Here is an 18,576-nt window from a genome sequence, read left to right as displayed (position 1 = left end):
GGGTGATGGTCTATTATTGACGGTGATGGTCTATTATTGACGGTGATGGTCTATTATTGAGGGTGATGATCTATTATTGACGGTGATGATCTATTATTGACGGGGTGATGGTCTATTATTGACGGGGTGATGGTCTATTATTGAGGGTGATGATCTATTATTGAGGGTGATGATCTATTATTGACGGTGATGATCTATTATTGACGGGGTGATGGTCTATTATTGACGGTGATGATCTATTATTGACGGTGATGATCTATTATTGACGGTGATGATCTATTATTGAGGGTGGTGATCTATTATTGAGGGTGATGATCTATTATTGACGGGGTGATGGTCTATTATTGAGGGTGATGATCTATTATTGAGGGTGATGATCTATTATTGAGGGTGATGGTCTATTATTGACGGTGATGGTCGATTATTGACGGGGTGATGATCTATTATTGACGGTGATGATCTATTATTGACGGTGATGATCTATTATTGACGGTGATGGTCGATTATTGACGGGGTGATGATCTATTATTGACGGGGTGATGATCTATTATTGACGGTGATGATCTATTATTGACGGTGATGATCTATTATTGACGGGGTGATGGTCTATTATTGACGGGGTGATGATCTATTATTGACGGGGTGATGATCTATTATTGACGGTGATGGTCTATTATTGACGGTGATGGTCTATTATTGACGGTGATGATCTATTATTGACAGTGATGATCTATTATTGACGGGGGGTGATGTTCTGGTACTTACAGAGTGACGATGTCAGCGTTCGCTGTTGCCACGGCAATGCTGAGGGGGTCTTGCCCCTTCTCGTCCACTGCGTACTGATTGGCTCCCCTCTTGAGCAACAGGCAGACGGGGCTGGAGAGAGAGAGAGAGAGAGAAAAACAAAACACCGCATTGGAGTGGGCCGCAAATTGGATGGGGAGAGGACGTCCAACACCAATGCTTCTGTTCTTCTTTCTGCGATTGCTGAATCTCGTTGGACGGGGGCGTGGAGGTCGGGTACAGGGTCTCCCCGATCGGAGGCCTCCCTCCCCCTTCCACAGCTCGGGCGGTGCGCGTCGGCCAGATATTCGACTCTGTGGGGCGTCGCAGGGGGTAAAAAATCACCCGAAACCCGACTGGTTTATCTGCATGCACGATCCTCGGGCCTTCCTGCCCTGTGCGTGTGCGTGTGCATGTGCGTGTGGGGATTCGAGGCTGAGAGGGGCCCGGTCTCTCGTCCTTACCCTGTGTGTCCGGCGTGTGTGGCCACGTGAATCGCGCCCTGACCTCGCGCGTCCCTGTGGTTGATGTTGGCTCCGTTCTGCAGCAGGAACTCGCAGGCCGTCAGGGAGCCCTGCGGAGAAATGCAGCCGGAGAATATCCATCAGTGTGGAACTTGGACAGGTCCCTTAACGACAAAACATGAGATCTGAAGACAGTCAAAGAAGTTTTAAGGAGCGTCTTAGAGGGGGAGAGAGAGGCGGAGAGGTTTAGGGAGGGAATTCCAGAGCTCAGGGCCCGAGGCAGCTGAAGGCACGGCCGCCAATGGTGGAGCGATTAAAATCGAGGGATGCGCCAGAGACCAGGATTGGAGGAGCTCAGAGATCTCAGAGGGTTTGTAGGGGGCTGGAGGGGGGGCGAGGGCGAGGGCCATGCAGAGATCTCGGAGGGTTTGTAGGGGGCTGGAGGAGGTTACAGAGATAGGGAGGGGGGCGGGGGCCATGCAGAGATCTCGGAGGGTTTGTCGGGGGCTGGAGGAGGTTACAGAGATAGGGAGGGGGGGGTGAGGGCCGTGCAGAGATCTCGGAGGGTTTGTAGGGGGCTGGAGGAGGTTACAGAGATAGGGAGGGGGGGGCGAGGGCCGTGCAGAGATCTCGGAGGGTTTGTAGGGGGCTGGAGGAGGTTACAGAGATAGGGAGGGGGGGCGAGGGCCATGCAGAGATCTCGGAGGGTTTGTAGGGGGCTGGAGGAGGTTACAGAGATAGGGAGGGGGGGCGAGGGCCATGCAGAGATCTCGGAGGGTTTGTAGGGGGCTGGAGGAGGTTACAGAGATAGGGAGGGGGGTGAGGGCCATGCAGAGATCTCGGAGGGTTTGTAGGGGGCTGGAGGAGGTTACAGAGATAGGGAGAGGGGGGGCGAGGACCATGCAGAGATCTCGGAGGGTTTGTAGGGGGCTGGAGGAGGTTACAGAGATAGGGAGGGGGGCGAGGGCCATGCAGAGATCTCGGAGGGTTTGTCGGGGGCTGGAGGAGGTTACAGAGATAGGGAGGGGGGCGAGGGCCATGCAGAGATCTCGGAGGGTTTGTCGGGGGCTGGAGGAGGTTACAGAGATAGGGAGGGGGGGCGAGGGCCATGCAGAGATCGCGGAGGGTTTGTAGGGGGCTGGAGGAGGTTACAGAGATCGGGAGGGTGGGCGAGGGCCATGCAGAGATCTCGGAGGGTTTGTAGGGGGCTGGAGGAGGGTTACAGAGATAGGGAGGGGGGCGAGGGCCATGGAGAGATCTCGGAGGGTTTGTAGGGGGCTGGAGGAGGTTACAGAGATAGGGAGGGAGGGTGCGAGGGCCATGCAGAGATCTCGGAGGGTTTGTAGGGGGCTGGAGGAGGTTACAGAGATAGGGAGGGGGGGCGAGGGCCATGCAGAGATCTCGGAGGGTTTGTCGGGGGCTGGAGGAGGTTACAGAGATAGGGAGGGGGGCGAGGGCCATGCTTTTACATCGAATTAACAGCACAGAAACGGGCCATTCGGCCCAACAGGTCTATCCCGGTGTTTATGCTCCACACGAGCCTCCTCCCTCCCCTCCTCCATCTCCCCCCTCTCCCCATATCCTTCCATCCCTTTCTCCCTCATGTGTCTATCCAGCTTCCCCCCTTAAATCCATCTCCACTATTCTCCTCGAGGGAGCGAGTTCCACATTCCCACCGCTCTCTGGGTGAAGAAGTTTAGAAACATAGGAAATAGGAGCAGGAGTCGGCCATTCGGCCCTTCGAGCCTGCTCCGCCATTCAATATGATCATGACCGACCCTCTATCTCAACACCATATTCCCGTTCTCTCCCCTTGACGCCTTCTGTGTCTAGAAATCTATCCAGCTCCTTCTTGAATATATTCAGTGACTGGGCCTCCACTGCCTTCTGTGGTAGAGAATTCCACAGGTTCGCCGCCCTCTGAGTGAAGAAATTCCTCCTCGTCTCAGTCTCGGATGGCCGACCCCTTCTCCTGAGACTCTGACCCCTGGATCCAGACTCTCCAGCCAGGGATAAACATCTACCTTGTCAGAATTTTATACGTTTCGATGAGATCCCCTCTCGTTCTTCTAAACTCGAGTGAAGACAGGCCGAGTCGACCCAATCTCTCCTCATGGGACAACCCCGCCATCCCAGGGATCAGTCTGGTGAACCTTCCCTCTATGGCAAGGATATCCTTTCTTAGGTAAGGAGACCAAAACTGCGCCCAATCCTCCAGGTGTGGTCTCACCAAGGCCCCTGTATAACTGCAGTAAGACATCCCTGCTCCTGGTCTCAAATCCTCTTGCAATGAAGGCCAACATACCATTTGCCTTCCTAACTGCTTGCTGCACCTGTATGTTTGCTTTCAGTGACTGGTGTACAAGGACACCCAGGTCTCGTTGCACCTCCCCTTTTCCCAATCTATCACCATTCAGATAATACTCTGCCTTTCTGTTTTTCCCACGAAAGTGGACAATTTCCCATCTATCCATCTGCCATGTTCTTGCCCACTCACTCAACTTGAAGCCTCTTTGCACCCTCCTCACAACTCACAATCCCACCTGGTTTTGTGTCGTCAGCAAACTCGGAAATATTACATTTGGTTCCCTCATCCAAATCGTTGATATATATTGCGAATAGCTGGGGCCCAAGCACTGATCCCTGCGGTACCCCACTAGTCACTGCCTGCCACACAGAAAAAGACCCATTTACTCCTACTCTCTGTTTCCTGTCTGTTAACCAATTCTCAATCCATGCCAGGATATTCCCCCCAATCCCATGTGCTTTAATTTTGCATATTAACTAACATGGAGACCAGAACTGTGCACAGTGCTCCAAGTGTGGTCTAACCAAGGTATATGGAGACCAGAACTGTGCACAGTGCTCCAAGTGTGGTCTAACCAAGGTATATGGAGACCAGAACTGTGCACAGTGCTCCGAGTGTGGTCTAACCAAGGTATATGGAGACCAGAACTGTGCACAGTGCTCCAAGTGTGGTCTAACCCCGGTATATGGAGACCAGAACTGTGCACAGTGCTCCGAGTGTGGTCTAACCAAGATATATGGAGACCAGAACCGTGCACAGTGCTCCAAGTGTGGTCTAACCAAGATATATGGAGACCAGAACTGTGCACAGTGCTCCAAGTGTGGTCTAACCAAGGTATATGGAGACCAGAACTGTGCACAGTGCTCCAAGTGTGGTCAAACCAAGGTATATGGAGACCAGAACTGTACACAGTGCTCCGAGTGTGGTCTAACCAAGGTATATGGAGACCAGAACTGTGCACAGTGCTCCGAGTGTGGTCCAACCAAGGTATATGGAGACCAGAACTGTGCACAGTGCTCCAAGTGTGGTCCAACCAAGGTATATGGAGACCAGAACTGTGCACAGTGCTCCAAGTGTGGTCTAACCCAGGTATATGGAGACCAGAACTGTGCACAGTGCTCCAAGTGTGGTCTAACCCAGGTATATGGAGACCAGAACTGTGCACAGTGCTCCAAGTGTGGTCTAACCCAGGTATATGGAGACCAGAACTGTGCACAGTGCTCCAAGTGTGGTCTAACCAAGGTATATGGAGACCAGAACTGTGCACAGTGCTCCAAGTGTGGTCTAACCAAGGTTCTGTACAAGTTTAACAAAACTTTCTTTCTTTCCTTCCTTCCTTCCCTCTCTCTCCTTCTTCCTTTCTCTCTCTCTTTATTCTTCTTCTCTGTCTTGCTCTTTCTCTCCTTCTCTCTCTCCTTCTCTCTCCCCTTCTCTCTCTCTCTCTCTCTTTCCGTTTCCTTCATTCACTTTCTCTCTCTCCCACTTTCTCTCACTTTCTCTCCCTCGTTCCCTTCTCTCGTTCTTTCCCTCTTTCCTTCTCTCCGCCTCTCTCTCTTTCCTTCCATCGCTCTCTCTCTCGCTTTCGTTCCCTCTGTCCCTCCCTCCACCAGACAATCGGACGATTAAAAAAAAAACACAGAACCCCGCCGCCGGCCATTCGACCGTGGGGTGCATCGCGCCCCGGAACTTACCCCGCTGGCGGCCGCGATCAGCGGCGTGCGGCCCCCCTCTTCGCTGTTGGCCCGGTTGATGCCAGCTCCTCCTGCCAGGGCCTGGCACATTTCGGATAGATCACCTTTTCCAGCGGCATGATACAGGGTCAGGTCTCCTGGGACCAGGGGCAAGTCCCCCGATTGTTCACTTCCGTCGTGAATCATCGCAGTCCCTGGACAGGGCGGGAGAAGGGGAAAGATTCACTCTCATCGGTTCTCGTCACTGCCTGCTGTCTCTCAGTCCCCCCTCTCTCAGGGAGATATCTGTACACTGACTGGTGTCTCTCAGTCCCCCCTCTCTCAGGGAGATATCTGTACACTGACTGGTGTCTCTCAGTCCCCTCTCTCTCAGGGAGATATCTGTACACTGACTGGTGTCTCTCAGTCCCCTCTCTCAGGGAGATATCTGTACACTGACTGGTGTCTCTCAGTCCCCTCTCTCTCAGGGAGATATCTGTACACTGACTGGTGTCTCTCAGTCCCCTCTCTCTCAGGGAGATATCTGTACACTGACTGGTGTCTCTCAGTCCCCTCTCTCAGGGAGATATCTGTACACTGACTGGTGTCTCTCAGTCCCCTCTCTCTCAGGGAGATATCTGTACACTGACTGGTGTCTCTCAGTCCCCTCTCTCTCAGGGAGATATCTGTACACTGACTGGTGTCTCTCAGTCCCCTCTCTCTCAGGGAGATATCTGTACACTGACTGGTGTCTCTCAGTCCCCTCTCTCTCAGGGAGATATCTGTACACTGACCGGTGTCTCTCAGTCCCCTCTCTCTCAGGGAGATATCTGTACACTGACTGGTGTCTCTCAGTCCCCTCTCTCTCAGGGAGATATCTGTACACTGACTGGTGTCTCTCAGTCCCCTCTCTCAGGGAGATATCTGTACACTGACTGGTGTCTCTCAGTCCCCTCTCTCTCAGGGAGATATCTGTACACTGACTGGTGTCTCTCAGTCCCTCTCTCTTGTGATGTTACCTGAGCAGGAATCAGGAGATGGAACTTTTCTCAGGAATCTCTTCTCCACATACTTGGCTTTTATCCACAACTCTTTCTCTTGCCTGGAATCGTTAAAACAATCTGCGTTAGTTACCCACGTCTACACTGTCCCGTCAAACACTCCCGGGGCAGGTACAGGGTTAGATACAGAGTAAAGCTCCCTCTACACTGTCCCATCAAACACTCCCAGGGCAGGTACAGGGTGAGATACAGAGTAAAGCTCCCTCTACACTGTCCCATCAAACACTCCCAGGGCAGGTACAGGGTTAGATACAGAGTAAAGCTCCCTCTACACTGTCCCGTCAAACACTCCCAGGGCAGGTACAGGGTTAGATACAGAGTAAAGCTCCCTCTACACTGTCCCGTCAAACACTCCCAGGGCAGGTACAGGGTTAGATACAGAGTAAAGCTCCCTCTACACTGTCCTGTCAAACACTCCCAGGGCAGGTACAGGGTTAGATACAGAGTAAAGCTCACTCTACACTGTCCCGTCAAACACTCCCAGGGCAGGTACAGGGTTCGATACAGAGTAAAGCTCCCTCTACACCGTCCCATCAAACACTCCCAGGGCAGGTACAGGGTTAGATACAGAGTAAAGCTCCCTCTACACTGTCCCATCAAACACTCCCAGGGCAGGTACAGGGTTAGATACAGAGTAAAGCTCCCTCTACACTGTCCCGTCAAACACTCCCAGGGCAGGTACAGGGTTAGATACAGAGTAAAGCTCCCTCTACACTGTCCCGTCAAACACTCCCAGGGCAGGTACAGGGTTAGATACAGAGTAAAGCTCCCTCTACACCGTCCCATCAAACACTCCCAGGGCAGGTACAGGGTTAGATACAGAGTAAAGCTCCCTCTACACTGTCCCATCAAACACTCCCAGGGCAGGTACAGGGTTAGATACAGAGTAAAGCTCCCTCTACACTGTCCCGTCAAACACTCCCAGGGCAGGTACAGGGTTAGATACAGAGTAAAGCTCCCTCTACACTGTCCCGTCAAACACTCCCAGGGCAGGTACAGGGTTAGATACAGAGTAAAGCTCACTCTACACTGTCCTGTCAAACACTCCCAGGGCAGGTACAGGGTTAGATACAGAGTAAAGCTCCCTCTACACTGTCCCATCAAACACTCCCAGGGCAGGTACAGGGTCAGATACAGAGTAAAGCTCCCTCTACACTGTCCCGTCAAACACTCCCATTGTGGAGAGAGAACCTCTCCTCACCTTGTACTCTCAGCTGATGCCTTGTTCACTCCCATCTCCTCCTGTCCAGCCTCGTAAATGCCATTAATAACGTCATTTCCCAGTGCGCAGATCAACTGCAAGGAATGGAGAACAAAATTGTACACAATCCCAATGGACCAAACCCCTTCCCGTTCACTCCCACTGTACACAATCCCAATGGAGCAAACCCCTTCCCATTCACTCCCACTGTGCACAATCCCAATGGACCAAACCCCTTCCCATTCACTCCCACTGTGCACAATCCCAATGGATCAAACCCCTTCCCGTTCACTCCCACTGTGCACAATCCCAATGGATCAAACCCCTTCCCATTCGCTCCCACTGTACACAATCCCAATGGATCAAACCCCTTCCCATTCGCTCCCACTGTACACAATCCCAATGGACCAAACCCCTTCCCATTCACTCCCACTGTACACAATCCCAATGGATCAAACCCCTTCCCATTCACTCCCACTGTACACAATCCCAATGGACCAAACCCCTTCCCATTCACTTCCACTGTACACAATCCCAATGGACCAAACCCCTTCCCATTCACTCCCACTGTACACAATCCCAATGGACCAAACCCCTTCCCATTCACTTCCACTGTACACAATCCCAATGGACCAAACCCCTTCCCATTCACTCCCACTGTACACAATCCCAATGGACCAAACCCCTTCCCATTCACTCCCACTGCCCACAATCCCAATGGACCAAACCCCTTCCCACTCACTCCCACTCTACACAATCCCAATGGACCAAACCCCTTCCCATTCGCTCCCACTGTACGCAATCCCAATGGACCAAACCCCTTCCCATTCGCTCCCACTGTACACAATCCCAATGGACCAAACCCCTTCCCGTTCACTCCCACTGTGCACAATCCCAATGGATCAAACCCCTTCCCATTCACTCCCACTCTACACAATCCCAATGGAGCAAACCCCTTCCCATTCACTCCCACTGTGCACAATCCCAATGGACCAAACCCCTTCCCATTCGCTCCCACTGTACGCAATCCCAATGGACCAAACCCCTTCCCATTCACTCCCACTGTACACAATCCCAATGGACCAAACCCCTTCCCATTCAGTCCCACTCTGCACAATCCCAATGGACCAAACCCCTTCCCATTCACTCCCACTGTACACAATCCCAATGGACCAAACCCCTTCCCATTCACTCCCACTGTACACAATCCCAATGGACCAAACCCCTTCCCATTCGCTCCCACTGTACACAATCCCAATGGACCAAACCCCTTCCCATTCACTCCCACTGTACACAATCCCAATGGACCAAACCCCTTCCCATTCAGTCCCACTCTGCACAATCCCAATGGACCAAACCCCTTCCCATTCACTCCCACTGTACACAATCCCAATGGACCAAACCCCTTCCCATTCACTCCCACTGTACACAATCCCAATGGACCAAACCCCTTCCCATTCACTCCCACTGTACACAATCCCAATGGATCAAACCCCTTCCCATTCACTCCCAATGTACACAATCCCAATGGACCAAACCCCTTCCCATTCACTCCCACTCTACACAATCCCAATGGACCAAACCCCTTCCCATTCACTCCCACTGTGCACAATCCCAATGGACCAAACCCCTTCCCATTCACTCCCGCTGTACACAATCCCAATGGACCAAGCCCCTTCCCATTCACTCCCACTGTACACAATCCCAATGGACCAAACCCCTTCCCATTCACTCCCACTGTACACAATCCCAATGGACCAAGCCCCTTCCCATTCACTCCCACTGTACACAATCCCAATGGACCAAACCCCTTCCCATTCACTCCCACTGTACACAATCCCAATGGAACAAATCTCTTCCCATTCAAACACTCTGCATTTATATAGCATTATCAGACAAAATTTGACACCGAGCCACATAAGGAGATATTCGGGACAGGTGACCGAAAGCTCGGTCAAAGAGGTAGGATTTAAGGAGCGTCTTAAAGGAGGGGAGAGAGGCGGAGAGGTTTAGGGAGGGAATTCCAGAGCTTAGGGGCCCGGGCAGCTGAAGGCACGGCTGCCAATGGTGGAGCGATGGGAATCGGGGAGGATGGACAAGAGGCCAGAATCGGAGGGGGCTGGAGATCGTGGCGGGGGGGCGGGGGGCGGGAGGACGCTGAAGAGGGCAATGGAGGGATGGAGAATGTTAAGATGGAGGCATCGCCGGACTGGGTGCCAATGATCGTCCAACGAGCGCAGGGCTGGTGGGATGATGGGCGAGCAGGACTCGGTGGGAGTTGGGATACGGAGGTGAGGGGGATGGGCCGCGTGCGGTTCACTCCCGCTGCACAGGATCCCGGTGGAACCGAGTCCTTCCCAGTCGACTCGCGCCGTGCCGGCCGCCCACTGTCAACTTTGACCTGGCGTTCCCAGAATCCAGCAGTGGCCTCACCTTCACCAGTTCTGGTTCCCACGAGTCCAGGGTCAGGGAGCGCACTTTCGAGAGGTGGACGCCAAGGCTCCTGAGAAGAGAAGCAAAGTGAGACAGCCTGACCGTCAAATACCCCCGGTTGCCCCTTTTGTGGGGGTTTTCGAGGGCAGTCTGTCCCCCATTGGAGGGGGATTAACCCTCTCACTCACCTCTCCCCAGTTACGGGCGGCCCGTTCCCCTATCGGAGGGGGATTAACCCTCTCGCCCACCTCCTCCCGGTTACAGACACCGGCCCGTTCCCCGATCGGAGGGGGATTAACCCTCTCGCCCACCTCCTCCCGGTTACAGACACCGGGCGGCCCGTTCCCCTATCGGAGGGGGATTAACCCTCTCGCCCACCTCCTCCCGGTTACAGACACCGGCCCGTTCCCCTATCGGAGGGGGATGAACCCTCTCGCCCACCTCCTCCCGGTTACAGACACCGGCCCGTTCCCCTATCGGAGGGGGATTAACCCTCTCGCCCACCTCCTCCCGGTTACAGACACCGGCCCGTTCCCCTATCGGAGGGGGATTAACCCTCTCGCCCACCTCCTCCCGGTTACAGACACCGGCCCGTTCCCCTATCGGAGGGGGATTAACCCCCTCGCCCACCTCCTCCCGGTTACAGACACCGGGCGGCCCGTTCCCCTTTTGGAGGGGGATTAACCCTCTCGCCCACCTCCTCCCGGTTACAGACACCGGGCGGCCCGTTCCCCTATCGGAGGGGGATTAACCCTCTCGCCCACCTCCTCCCGGTTACAGACACCGGCCCGTTCCCCTATCGGAGGGGGATTAACCCTCTCGCCCACCTCCTCCCGGTTACAGACACCGGCCCGTTCCCCTATCGGAGGGGGATTAACCCCCTCGCCCACCTCCTCCCGGTTACAGACACCGGCCCGTTCCCCTATCGGAGGGGGATTAACCCTCTCGCCCACCTCCTCCCGGTTACAGACACCGGCCCGTTCCCCTATCGGAGGGGGATTAACCCTCTCACCCACCTCCTCCCGGTTACAGACACCAGGCAGCCTGCTCCCTATCGGAGGGGGATTAACCCTCTCAACCACCTCCTCCCGGTTACAGACACCGGCCCGTTCCCCTATCGGAGGGGGATTGACCCTCTCACCCACCTCCTCCCGGTTACAGACACCGGCCCGTTCCCCTATCGGAGGGGGATTAACCCTCTCGCCCACCTCCTCCCGGTTACAAACACCGGGCAGCCCGTTCCCCTATCGGAGGGGGGTCAACCCGCTGTCCAGGAGCCCCCTCACCTGTGAATTCCTGAGCACTCAATGCACAGTGTGATGCCCAGGTTGATACTCGCCCAGCGAGGGTCTGTTCTCCCGCAGTCACAGCACCTCTCGTTACCCGGTCGACGTATCACCTGCTGAAGGACGCTGGAGGCCTCCCTCGACCCCTCCGGACCCTCTGCCGATGAGGGGCCGACCTCCGAACTCTGCAGCGAGAGAATAAACCATCAGAGTGTCCGCACTGTCGGAGGGTCGGTACTGAGGGAGCGCCGCACTGTCGGAGGGTCGGTACAGAGGGAGCGCCGCACTGTCGGAGGGTCAGTACTGAGGGAGCGCCGCACTGTCGGAGGGTCGGTACCGAGGGAGCGCCGCACTGTCGGAGGGTCAGTACTGAGGGAGCGCTGCACTGTCGGAGGGTCGGTACAGAGGGAGCGCCGCACTGTCGGAGGGTCAGTACCGAGGGAGCGCCGCACTGTCGGAGGGTCAGTACTGAGGGAGCGCCGCACTGTCGGAGGGTCAGTACTGAGGGAGCCCCGCACTGTCGGAGGGTCAGTACTGAGGGAGGGCCGCACTGTGGGAGGGTCGGTACTGAGGGAGCGCCGCGCTGTCGGAGGGTCAGTACCGAGGGAGGGCCGCACTGTCGGAGGGTCGGTACCGAGGGAGCGCCGCACTGTCAGAGGGTCGGTACCGAGGGAGCCCCGCACTGTCAGAGGGTCGGTACCGAGGGAGCCCCGCACTGTCGGAGGGTCGGTACCGAGGGAGCCCCGCACTGTCGGAGGGTCGGTACTGAGGGAGCGCCGCACTGTCGGAGGGTCGGTACTGAGGGAGCGCCGCACTGTGGGAGGGTCGGTACTGAGGGAGCGCCGCACTGTCGGAGGGTCGGTACCGAGGGAGCCCCGCACTGTCGGAGGGTCGGTACCAAGGGAGCGCCGCACTGTCGGAGGGTCGGTACTGAGGGAGCGCCGCACTGTGGGAGGGTCGGTACTGAGGGAGCGCCGCACTGTGGGAGGGTCGGTACTGAGGGAGCGCCGCACTGTGGGAGGGTCGGTACTGAGGGAGCGCCGCACTGTGGGAGGGTCGGTACTGAGGGAGCGCCGCACTGTGGGAGGGTCGGTACCGAGGGAGCGCCGCGCTGTCGGAGGGTCGGTACCGAGGGAGCGCCGCTCTGTCGGAGGGTCGGTACCGAGGGAGCGCCGCACTGTCGGAGGGTCGGTACTGAGGGAGCCCGGGGACACTAAGGGCTTAAACTCAGCATTAGGCCGGAGTCGGGGGGGGGTGATGGAGCCTGGGGGCTCGCCTGCCACCGTTACCCCTCACCTCTGTGGTGGTGTCGGTGTGTGGTGTCTCCCGGTAGGCGGTATCGATGCTGGATTGGACTGCCCGGATCCAGGCCTGCCTCAGGGACTCCGAGTCTGCCTGCACGACACAGCTCCTGTCAGAAGAAGAGGGTTAGAGTGGAGGAGAAGGGGGTTACTCCCCAATCGGGCCTAAAGTTACTCCCCAATCGGGCCTAAAGTTACTCCCCAATCGGGCCTAAAGTTACTCCCCAATCGGGCCTAAAGTTACTCCCCAATCGGGCCTAAAGTTACTCCCCAATCGGGCCTAAAGTTACTCCCCAATCGGGCCTAAAGTTACTCCCCAATCGGGCCTAAAGTTACTCCCCAATCGGGCCTAAAGTTACTCCCCAATCGGGCCTAAAGTTACTCCCCAATCGGGCCTAAAGTTACTCCCCAATCGGGCCTAAAGTTACTCCCCAGTCGGGCCTAAAGTTACTCCCCAGTCGGGCCTAAAGTTACTCCCCAGTCGGGCCTAAAGTTACTCCCCAGTCGGGCCTAAAGTTACTCCCCCGTCGGGCCGACAGTCACTCCCCCGTCGGGCCGACAGTCACTCCCCCGTCGGGCCGACAGTCACTCCCCGGTCCCCCGGGGCCGACAGTCACTCCCCGGTCCCCCGGGGCCGACAGTCACTCCCCGGTCCCCCGGGGCCGACAGTCACTCCCCGGTCCCCCGGGGCCGACAGTCACTCCCCGGTCCCCCGGGGCCGACAGTCACTCCCCGGTCCCCCGGGGCCGACAGTCACTCCCCGGTCCCCCGGGGCCGACAGTCACTCCCCGGTCCCCCGGGGCCGACAGTCACTCCCCGGTCCCCCGGGGCCGACAGTCACTCCCCGGTCCCCCGGGGCCGACAGTCACTCCCCGGTCCCCCGGGGCCGACAGTCACTCCCCGGTCCCCCGGGGCCGACAGTCACTCCCCGGTCCCCCGGGGCCGACAGTCACTCCCCGGTCCCCCGGGGCCGACAGTCACTCCCCGGTCCCCCGGGGCCGACAGTCACTCCCCGGTCCCCCGGGGCCGACAGTCACTCCCCGGTCCCCCGGGGCCGACAGTCACTCCCCGGTCCCCCGGGGCCGACAGTCACTCCCCGGTCCCCCGGGGCCGACAGTCACTCCCCGGTCCCCCGGGGCCGACAGTCACTCCCCAATCCCCCGGGGCCTGCAGTCACTCCCCAATCCCTACGGTCACTCCCAGGCCTACGATTCCCCTCCCCCCTCCGGGGCCTACGATCGACCCACGAGCGGCGCGACATACCCGTGAACGGAGACGACCTCAAAGCAGAAACGTCGCTCGACCTCGTCCAGGGGCTTGACCGTACAGAGCCTCAGGTCCTGGACGACCGGTATCGGCTCCTCCTGTGGGGGCGGCGGAAGGGGGGTGCGGGGACGCAGGGACGGGGGGGGGGAAAGAAAACACGACAACCGAGTGAGTCGAAGGCCCCGGCTCGCAAGCCCCCCCCCCCCCGCAACCCCCTCACGCACAGAGCAGGAAAGGCTCAGGCTCCGTTCCCGGCCTAGTGTTCGAGTCAGAGCACAAGACGGGCCTCAGCACCCCCGGGTTGTGAGAAAGGGGGGAAATCAGCCGGGGGGATACTGTTCCCTGAGCGAGGAAGTCAGACGACAATTGTACAGGGCCCTGGCTCACCGAGATGAGGAGAAATTTTTAGGCCCAACCATCTTCAGCTGCTTCATCAATGACCTTCCCTCCACCAGAAGGTCAGAAATGGGGATGTTCGCTGATGGTCGCACAGTGTTCAGTTCCATTCGCAACCCCTCAGATAATGAAGCAGTCCGAGCCCACGTACAGCAAGACCTGAACAACATCCAGGCTTGGGCTGATAAGTGGCAAGTAACATTCGCGCCAGGCATTGACCATCTCCAACAAGAGAGAGTCTAACCACCTCCCCTTGACATTCAACGGCATTACCATCGCCGAATCCCCCACCATCAACATCCTGGGGGTCGCCATTGACCAGAAACTGAACTGGACCAGCCATATAAATACTGTGGCTACGAGAGCAGGTCAGAGGCTGGGTATTCTGCGGCGAGTGACTCACCTCCTGACTCCCCAAAGCCTTTCCACCATGTACAAGGCACGAGTCAGGAGTGTGATGGAACACTCTCCACTTGCCTGGACGAGTGCAGCTCCAACAACGCTCGAGAAGCTCGACACCATCCAGGGCAAAGCAGCCCCGCTCGATCGGCACCCTAAACATTCACTCCCTTCACCACCGGCGCACCGCGGCCGCAGTGTGGACCATCCACAGGATGCACTGCAGCAACTCGCCAAGGCTTCTTCGACAGCACCTCCCAAACCCGCGACCTCTCCCACCTAGAAGGACCAGGGCAGCGGGCACATGGGGACAACCCCCACCCGCACGTTCCCCTCCGAGTCACACACCATCCCGACTTGGAAATATATCGGCCGTTCCTTCATCGTCGCTGGGTCAAAATCCTGGAACTCCCTTCCCAACGGCACGGTGGGAGAACCTTCACCACACGGACTGCAGCGGTTCAAGAAGGCGGCTCACCGCCACCTTCTCAAGGGGCGATGAGGGATGGGCAATAAATGCCGGCCTGGCCAGCAACGCCCACATCCCATGAACGAATAAAAAAAAACTCAGAGGGTGGTGAACCTGTGGAATTCTCTACCACAGAAGGCAGTGGAGGCCAAGTCATTGGATATATTCAAGAAGGAGATAGATATATTTCTTAATGCTAAAGGGATCAAGGGACATGGGGAAAAAGCGGGAACAGGGTACTGAGTTAGACGATCAGCCATGATCATTTCGAATGGGGGAGCAGGCCCGAAGGGCCGAATGGCCTACTCTTGCTCCTATTTTCGATGTTTCTATGTGAGACCTCACCTGGAGCACCGCGCACAGTTTTGGTCTCCTTATCTAAGGAAGGAGATACTTGCCTTCGAGGCGGTGCAACGAAGGTTCACCAGATTGATTCCTGGGGATGAGAGGGTTGTCCCATGAGGAGAGGTTGAGTAGAATGGGCCGAGACTCTCTGGAGTTTAGAAGAATGAGAGGTGATCTCATTGAAACATCTAAGATTCTGAGGGGGGCTCGACAGGGTAGATGCCGAGAGGCTGTTTCCCCCTGTCTGGAGAGTCTAGAACCAGGGGGCGCAGTCTCAGGATAAGGGGTCGGCCATCCTAGACTGAGACGAGGAGGAATTTCCTCACTCGGAGGGTTGTGAATCTTTGGAATTCTCTACCCCAGAGGGCTGTGGATGCTCAGACGTTGAGTCTATTCAAGGCTGAGATAGATAGATTTTTGGACTCCAGGGGAATCAAGGGATCGGGCGGGAAAGTGGAGTTCGAAACACAGAAAATAGGAGCAGGAGTAGGCCATTCGGCCCTTCAAGCCTGCTACGCCATTCGATATGATCATGGCTGATCCTCCATCTCAATACCATATTCCCGCTCTCTCCCCATACCCCTTGATGCCTTTTGTGTCCAGAAAACTATCTAGCTCCTTCTTAAATATATTCAGTGACTTGGTCTCCACTGCCTTCTGTGGTAGAGAATTCCACAGGTTCACCACCCTCTGAGTGAAGAAATTTCTCCTCATCTCAGTCCGAAATGTCCTACTCCGTATCCTGAGACTGTGACCCCTCGTTCTGGACCCTCCCCAGCCAGGGGAAAACATCCTCCCTGCATCCAGTCTGTCAGAATTTTATACGTTTCGATGAGATCCCCTCTCATTCTTCTAGACTCGAGGGAATACAGGCCGAGTCGACCCAATCTCTCCTCATACGACAGTCCTGCCATCCCCAGGGATCAGTCTGGTGAACCTTCGTTGCACTCCCTCCATGGCAAGTCTATCCTCCCTCAGATAAGGAGACCAAAACTGCACACAATACTCCAGGTGTGGTCTCACCAAGGCCGTGTATAACTGCAGTAAGACATCCTTGCTCCTGGACTCAAATCTTCTTTCAATGAGGTCGAAGATTAGCCAGGATCTGATTGAATGGCGGAGCAGGCTCGAGAGGGGCCAAGTGGCCTGCATCTGCTCCCATTTCTCCAACAAGAGAGGGTCTAACCACCTCCCCTTGACATTCAACGGCATTACCATCGCCGAATCCCCCACCATCAACATCCTGGGGGTCACCATTGACCAGAAACTTAACTGGACCAGCCATATAAATACTGTGGATACGAGAGCAGGTCAGAGGCTGGGTATTCTGCGGCGAGTGACTCACCTCCTGACTCCCCAAAGCCTTTCCACCATCTACAAGGCACGAGTCAGGAGTGTGATGGAATACTCTCCACTTGCCTGGACGAGTGCAGCTCCAACAACACTCGAGAAGCTCGACACCATCCAGGGCAAAGCAGCCCCGCTCGATCGGCACCCTAAACATTCACTCCCTTCACCACCGGCGCACCGCGGCCGCAGTGTGGACCATCCACAGGATGCACTGCAGCAACTCGCCAAGGCTTCTTCGACAGCACCTCCCAAACCCGCGACCTCTCCCACCTAGAAGGACGAGGGCAGCGGGCACATGGGGACAACCCCCACCCGCACGTTCCCCTCCGAGTCACACACCATCCTGACTTGGAAATATATCGGCCGTTCCTTCATCGTCGCTGGGTCAAAATCCTGGAACTCCCTTCCCAACGGCACTGTGGGAGAACCTTCACCACACGGACTGCAGCGGTTCAAGATGGCGGCTCACCGCCACCTTCTCAAGGGGCGATTAGGGATGGGCAATAAATGCCGGCCTGGCCAGCGACGCCTGCATCCCATGAACGAATAAAAAAAAAAGGGGGGGAGTAAACATTTCCAGGGATATGGGGAAAGAGCAGGAGAAGCAGGACCAATTGAAGAACTCTCTCAAAGAGCGGGCACAGGCTCGATGGGCCGAATGGCCGACTCCTGGGCTGCGCCGACTGTGATGCTACGATCCCGTGTTCCGGTCCTCCCGTTTGGGAGTTGCGTGCGTGCCCGGTGAGGGCTCGGGATAGGCAATAATGCCGTGCCATCACAGACTTGTTGCCTTGGGGCAACTGACGGGAGGTTGGCCCCGGTGAAGGGGATGTTGGTGTGACCGCGGTCTGAGGCCGACGCAGGCCGTTCGCTCCCTCGGCGTCCCGTTTGACCCCCGAGACCCCCGTCTCCCCTCCGTCACCGAGTCCGCCGACTTCCACCTCCTGGAACATCGCCCGTCTCCGCCCCCTGCCTCAGCTGCTGAAACCCTCGCCCGTGCCCCTCTGTCCCCTCCAGACTCCACTGGCCGGCCTCTCACCTTCCATCCCTCAGTCGCCATCAGCTCATCTGAAACTCCTCCCGCCCCCCCGTATCCCAACTCGCACCGAGTCCCGTTCACCCGTCACCCCCTGTGCTCGCTGGACCCACACTGGCTCCCGGTCCCTATCTCTGTAACCTCCTCCAGCCCCCCTACAAACCCTCCGAGATCTCTGCATGGCCCTCGCCCCCCCTCCCTATCTCTGCAACCTCCTCCAGCCCCCTACAAACCCTCCGAGATCTCTGCATGGCCCTCGCCCCCCCCTCCCTATCTCTGTAACCTCCTCCAGCCCCCTACAAACCCTCCGAGATCTCTGCATGGCCCTCGCCCCCCTCTCACTATCTCTGTAACCTCCTCCAGCCCCCTACAAACCCTCCGAGATCTCTGCATGGCCCTCGCCCCCCCCTCCCTATCTCTGTAACCTCCTCCAGCCCCCTACAAACCCTCCGAGATCTCTGCATGGCCCTCACCCCCTCTCCCTATCTCTGTAACCTCCTCCAGCCCCCAACAAACCCTCCGAGATCTCTGCATGGCCCTCGCCCCCCCCTCCCTATCTCTGTAACCTCCTCCAGCCCCCTACAAACCCTCCGAGATCTCTGCATGGCCCTCACCCCCTCTCCCTATCTCTGTAACCTCCTCCAGCCCCCTACAAACCCTCCGAGATCTCTGCATGGCCCTCGCCCCCCCCTCCCTATCTCTGTAACCTCCTCCAGCCCCCTACAAACCCTCCGAGATCTCTGCACGGCCCTCGCCCCCCCTCCCTATCTCTATAACCTCCTCCAGCCCCCTACAAACCCTCCGAGAT

The 18,576-nt window shown here is 56.9% G+C and overlaps 1 protein-coding gene across 1 annotated transcript in view; it reads right to left on the bottom strand.

Moving 5' to 3' along the window:
- Positions 1–1,243: 1,243 nt before the first annotated feature.
- The window catches only part of LOC137308570 (arf-GAP with coiled-coil, ANK repeat and PH domain-containing protein 2-like), a 38,093-nt gene continuing 20,760 nt past the window's right edge, over positions 1,244–18,576 (bottom strand). Inside the window, exons 12-19 of the mRNA XM_067977185.1 lie at positions 13,771–13,871; positions 12,503–12,617; positions 11,207–11,391; positions 9,921–9,990; positions 7,488–7,582; positions 6,245–6,327; positions 5,247–5,440; positions 1,244–1,357 (exon numbers count right to left, since the gene is read on the bottom strand). Coding sequence (XP_067833286.1) covers positions 1,244–1,357; positions 5,247–5,440; positions 6,245–6,327; positions 7,488–7,582; positions 9,921–9,990; positions 11,207–11,391; positions 12,503–12,617; positions 13,771–13,871 — 957 coding nt within the window. The remainder of the gene's footprint in view (positions 1,358–5,246; positions 5,441–6,244; positions 6,328–7,487; positions 7,583–9,920; positions 9,991–11,206; positions 11,392–12,502; positions 12,618–13,770; positions 13,872–18,576) is intronic.

The sequence above is a fragment of the Heptranchias perlo genome, unplaced genomic scaffold, assembly GCF_035084215.1.
Source record: "Heptranchias perlo isolate sHepPer1 unplaced genomic scaffold, sHepPer1.hap1 HAP1_SCAFFOLD_1333, whole genome shotgun sequence".
Classification (NCBI taxonomy): domain Eukaryota; kingdom Metazoa; phylum Chordata; class Chondrichthyes; order Hexanchiformes; family Hexanchidae; genus Heptranchias; species Heptranchias perlo.
This window is presented reverse-complemented; position numbering and strand designations above follow the sequence as displayed.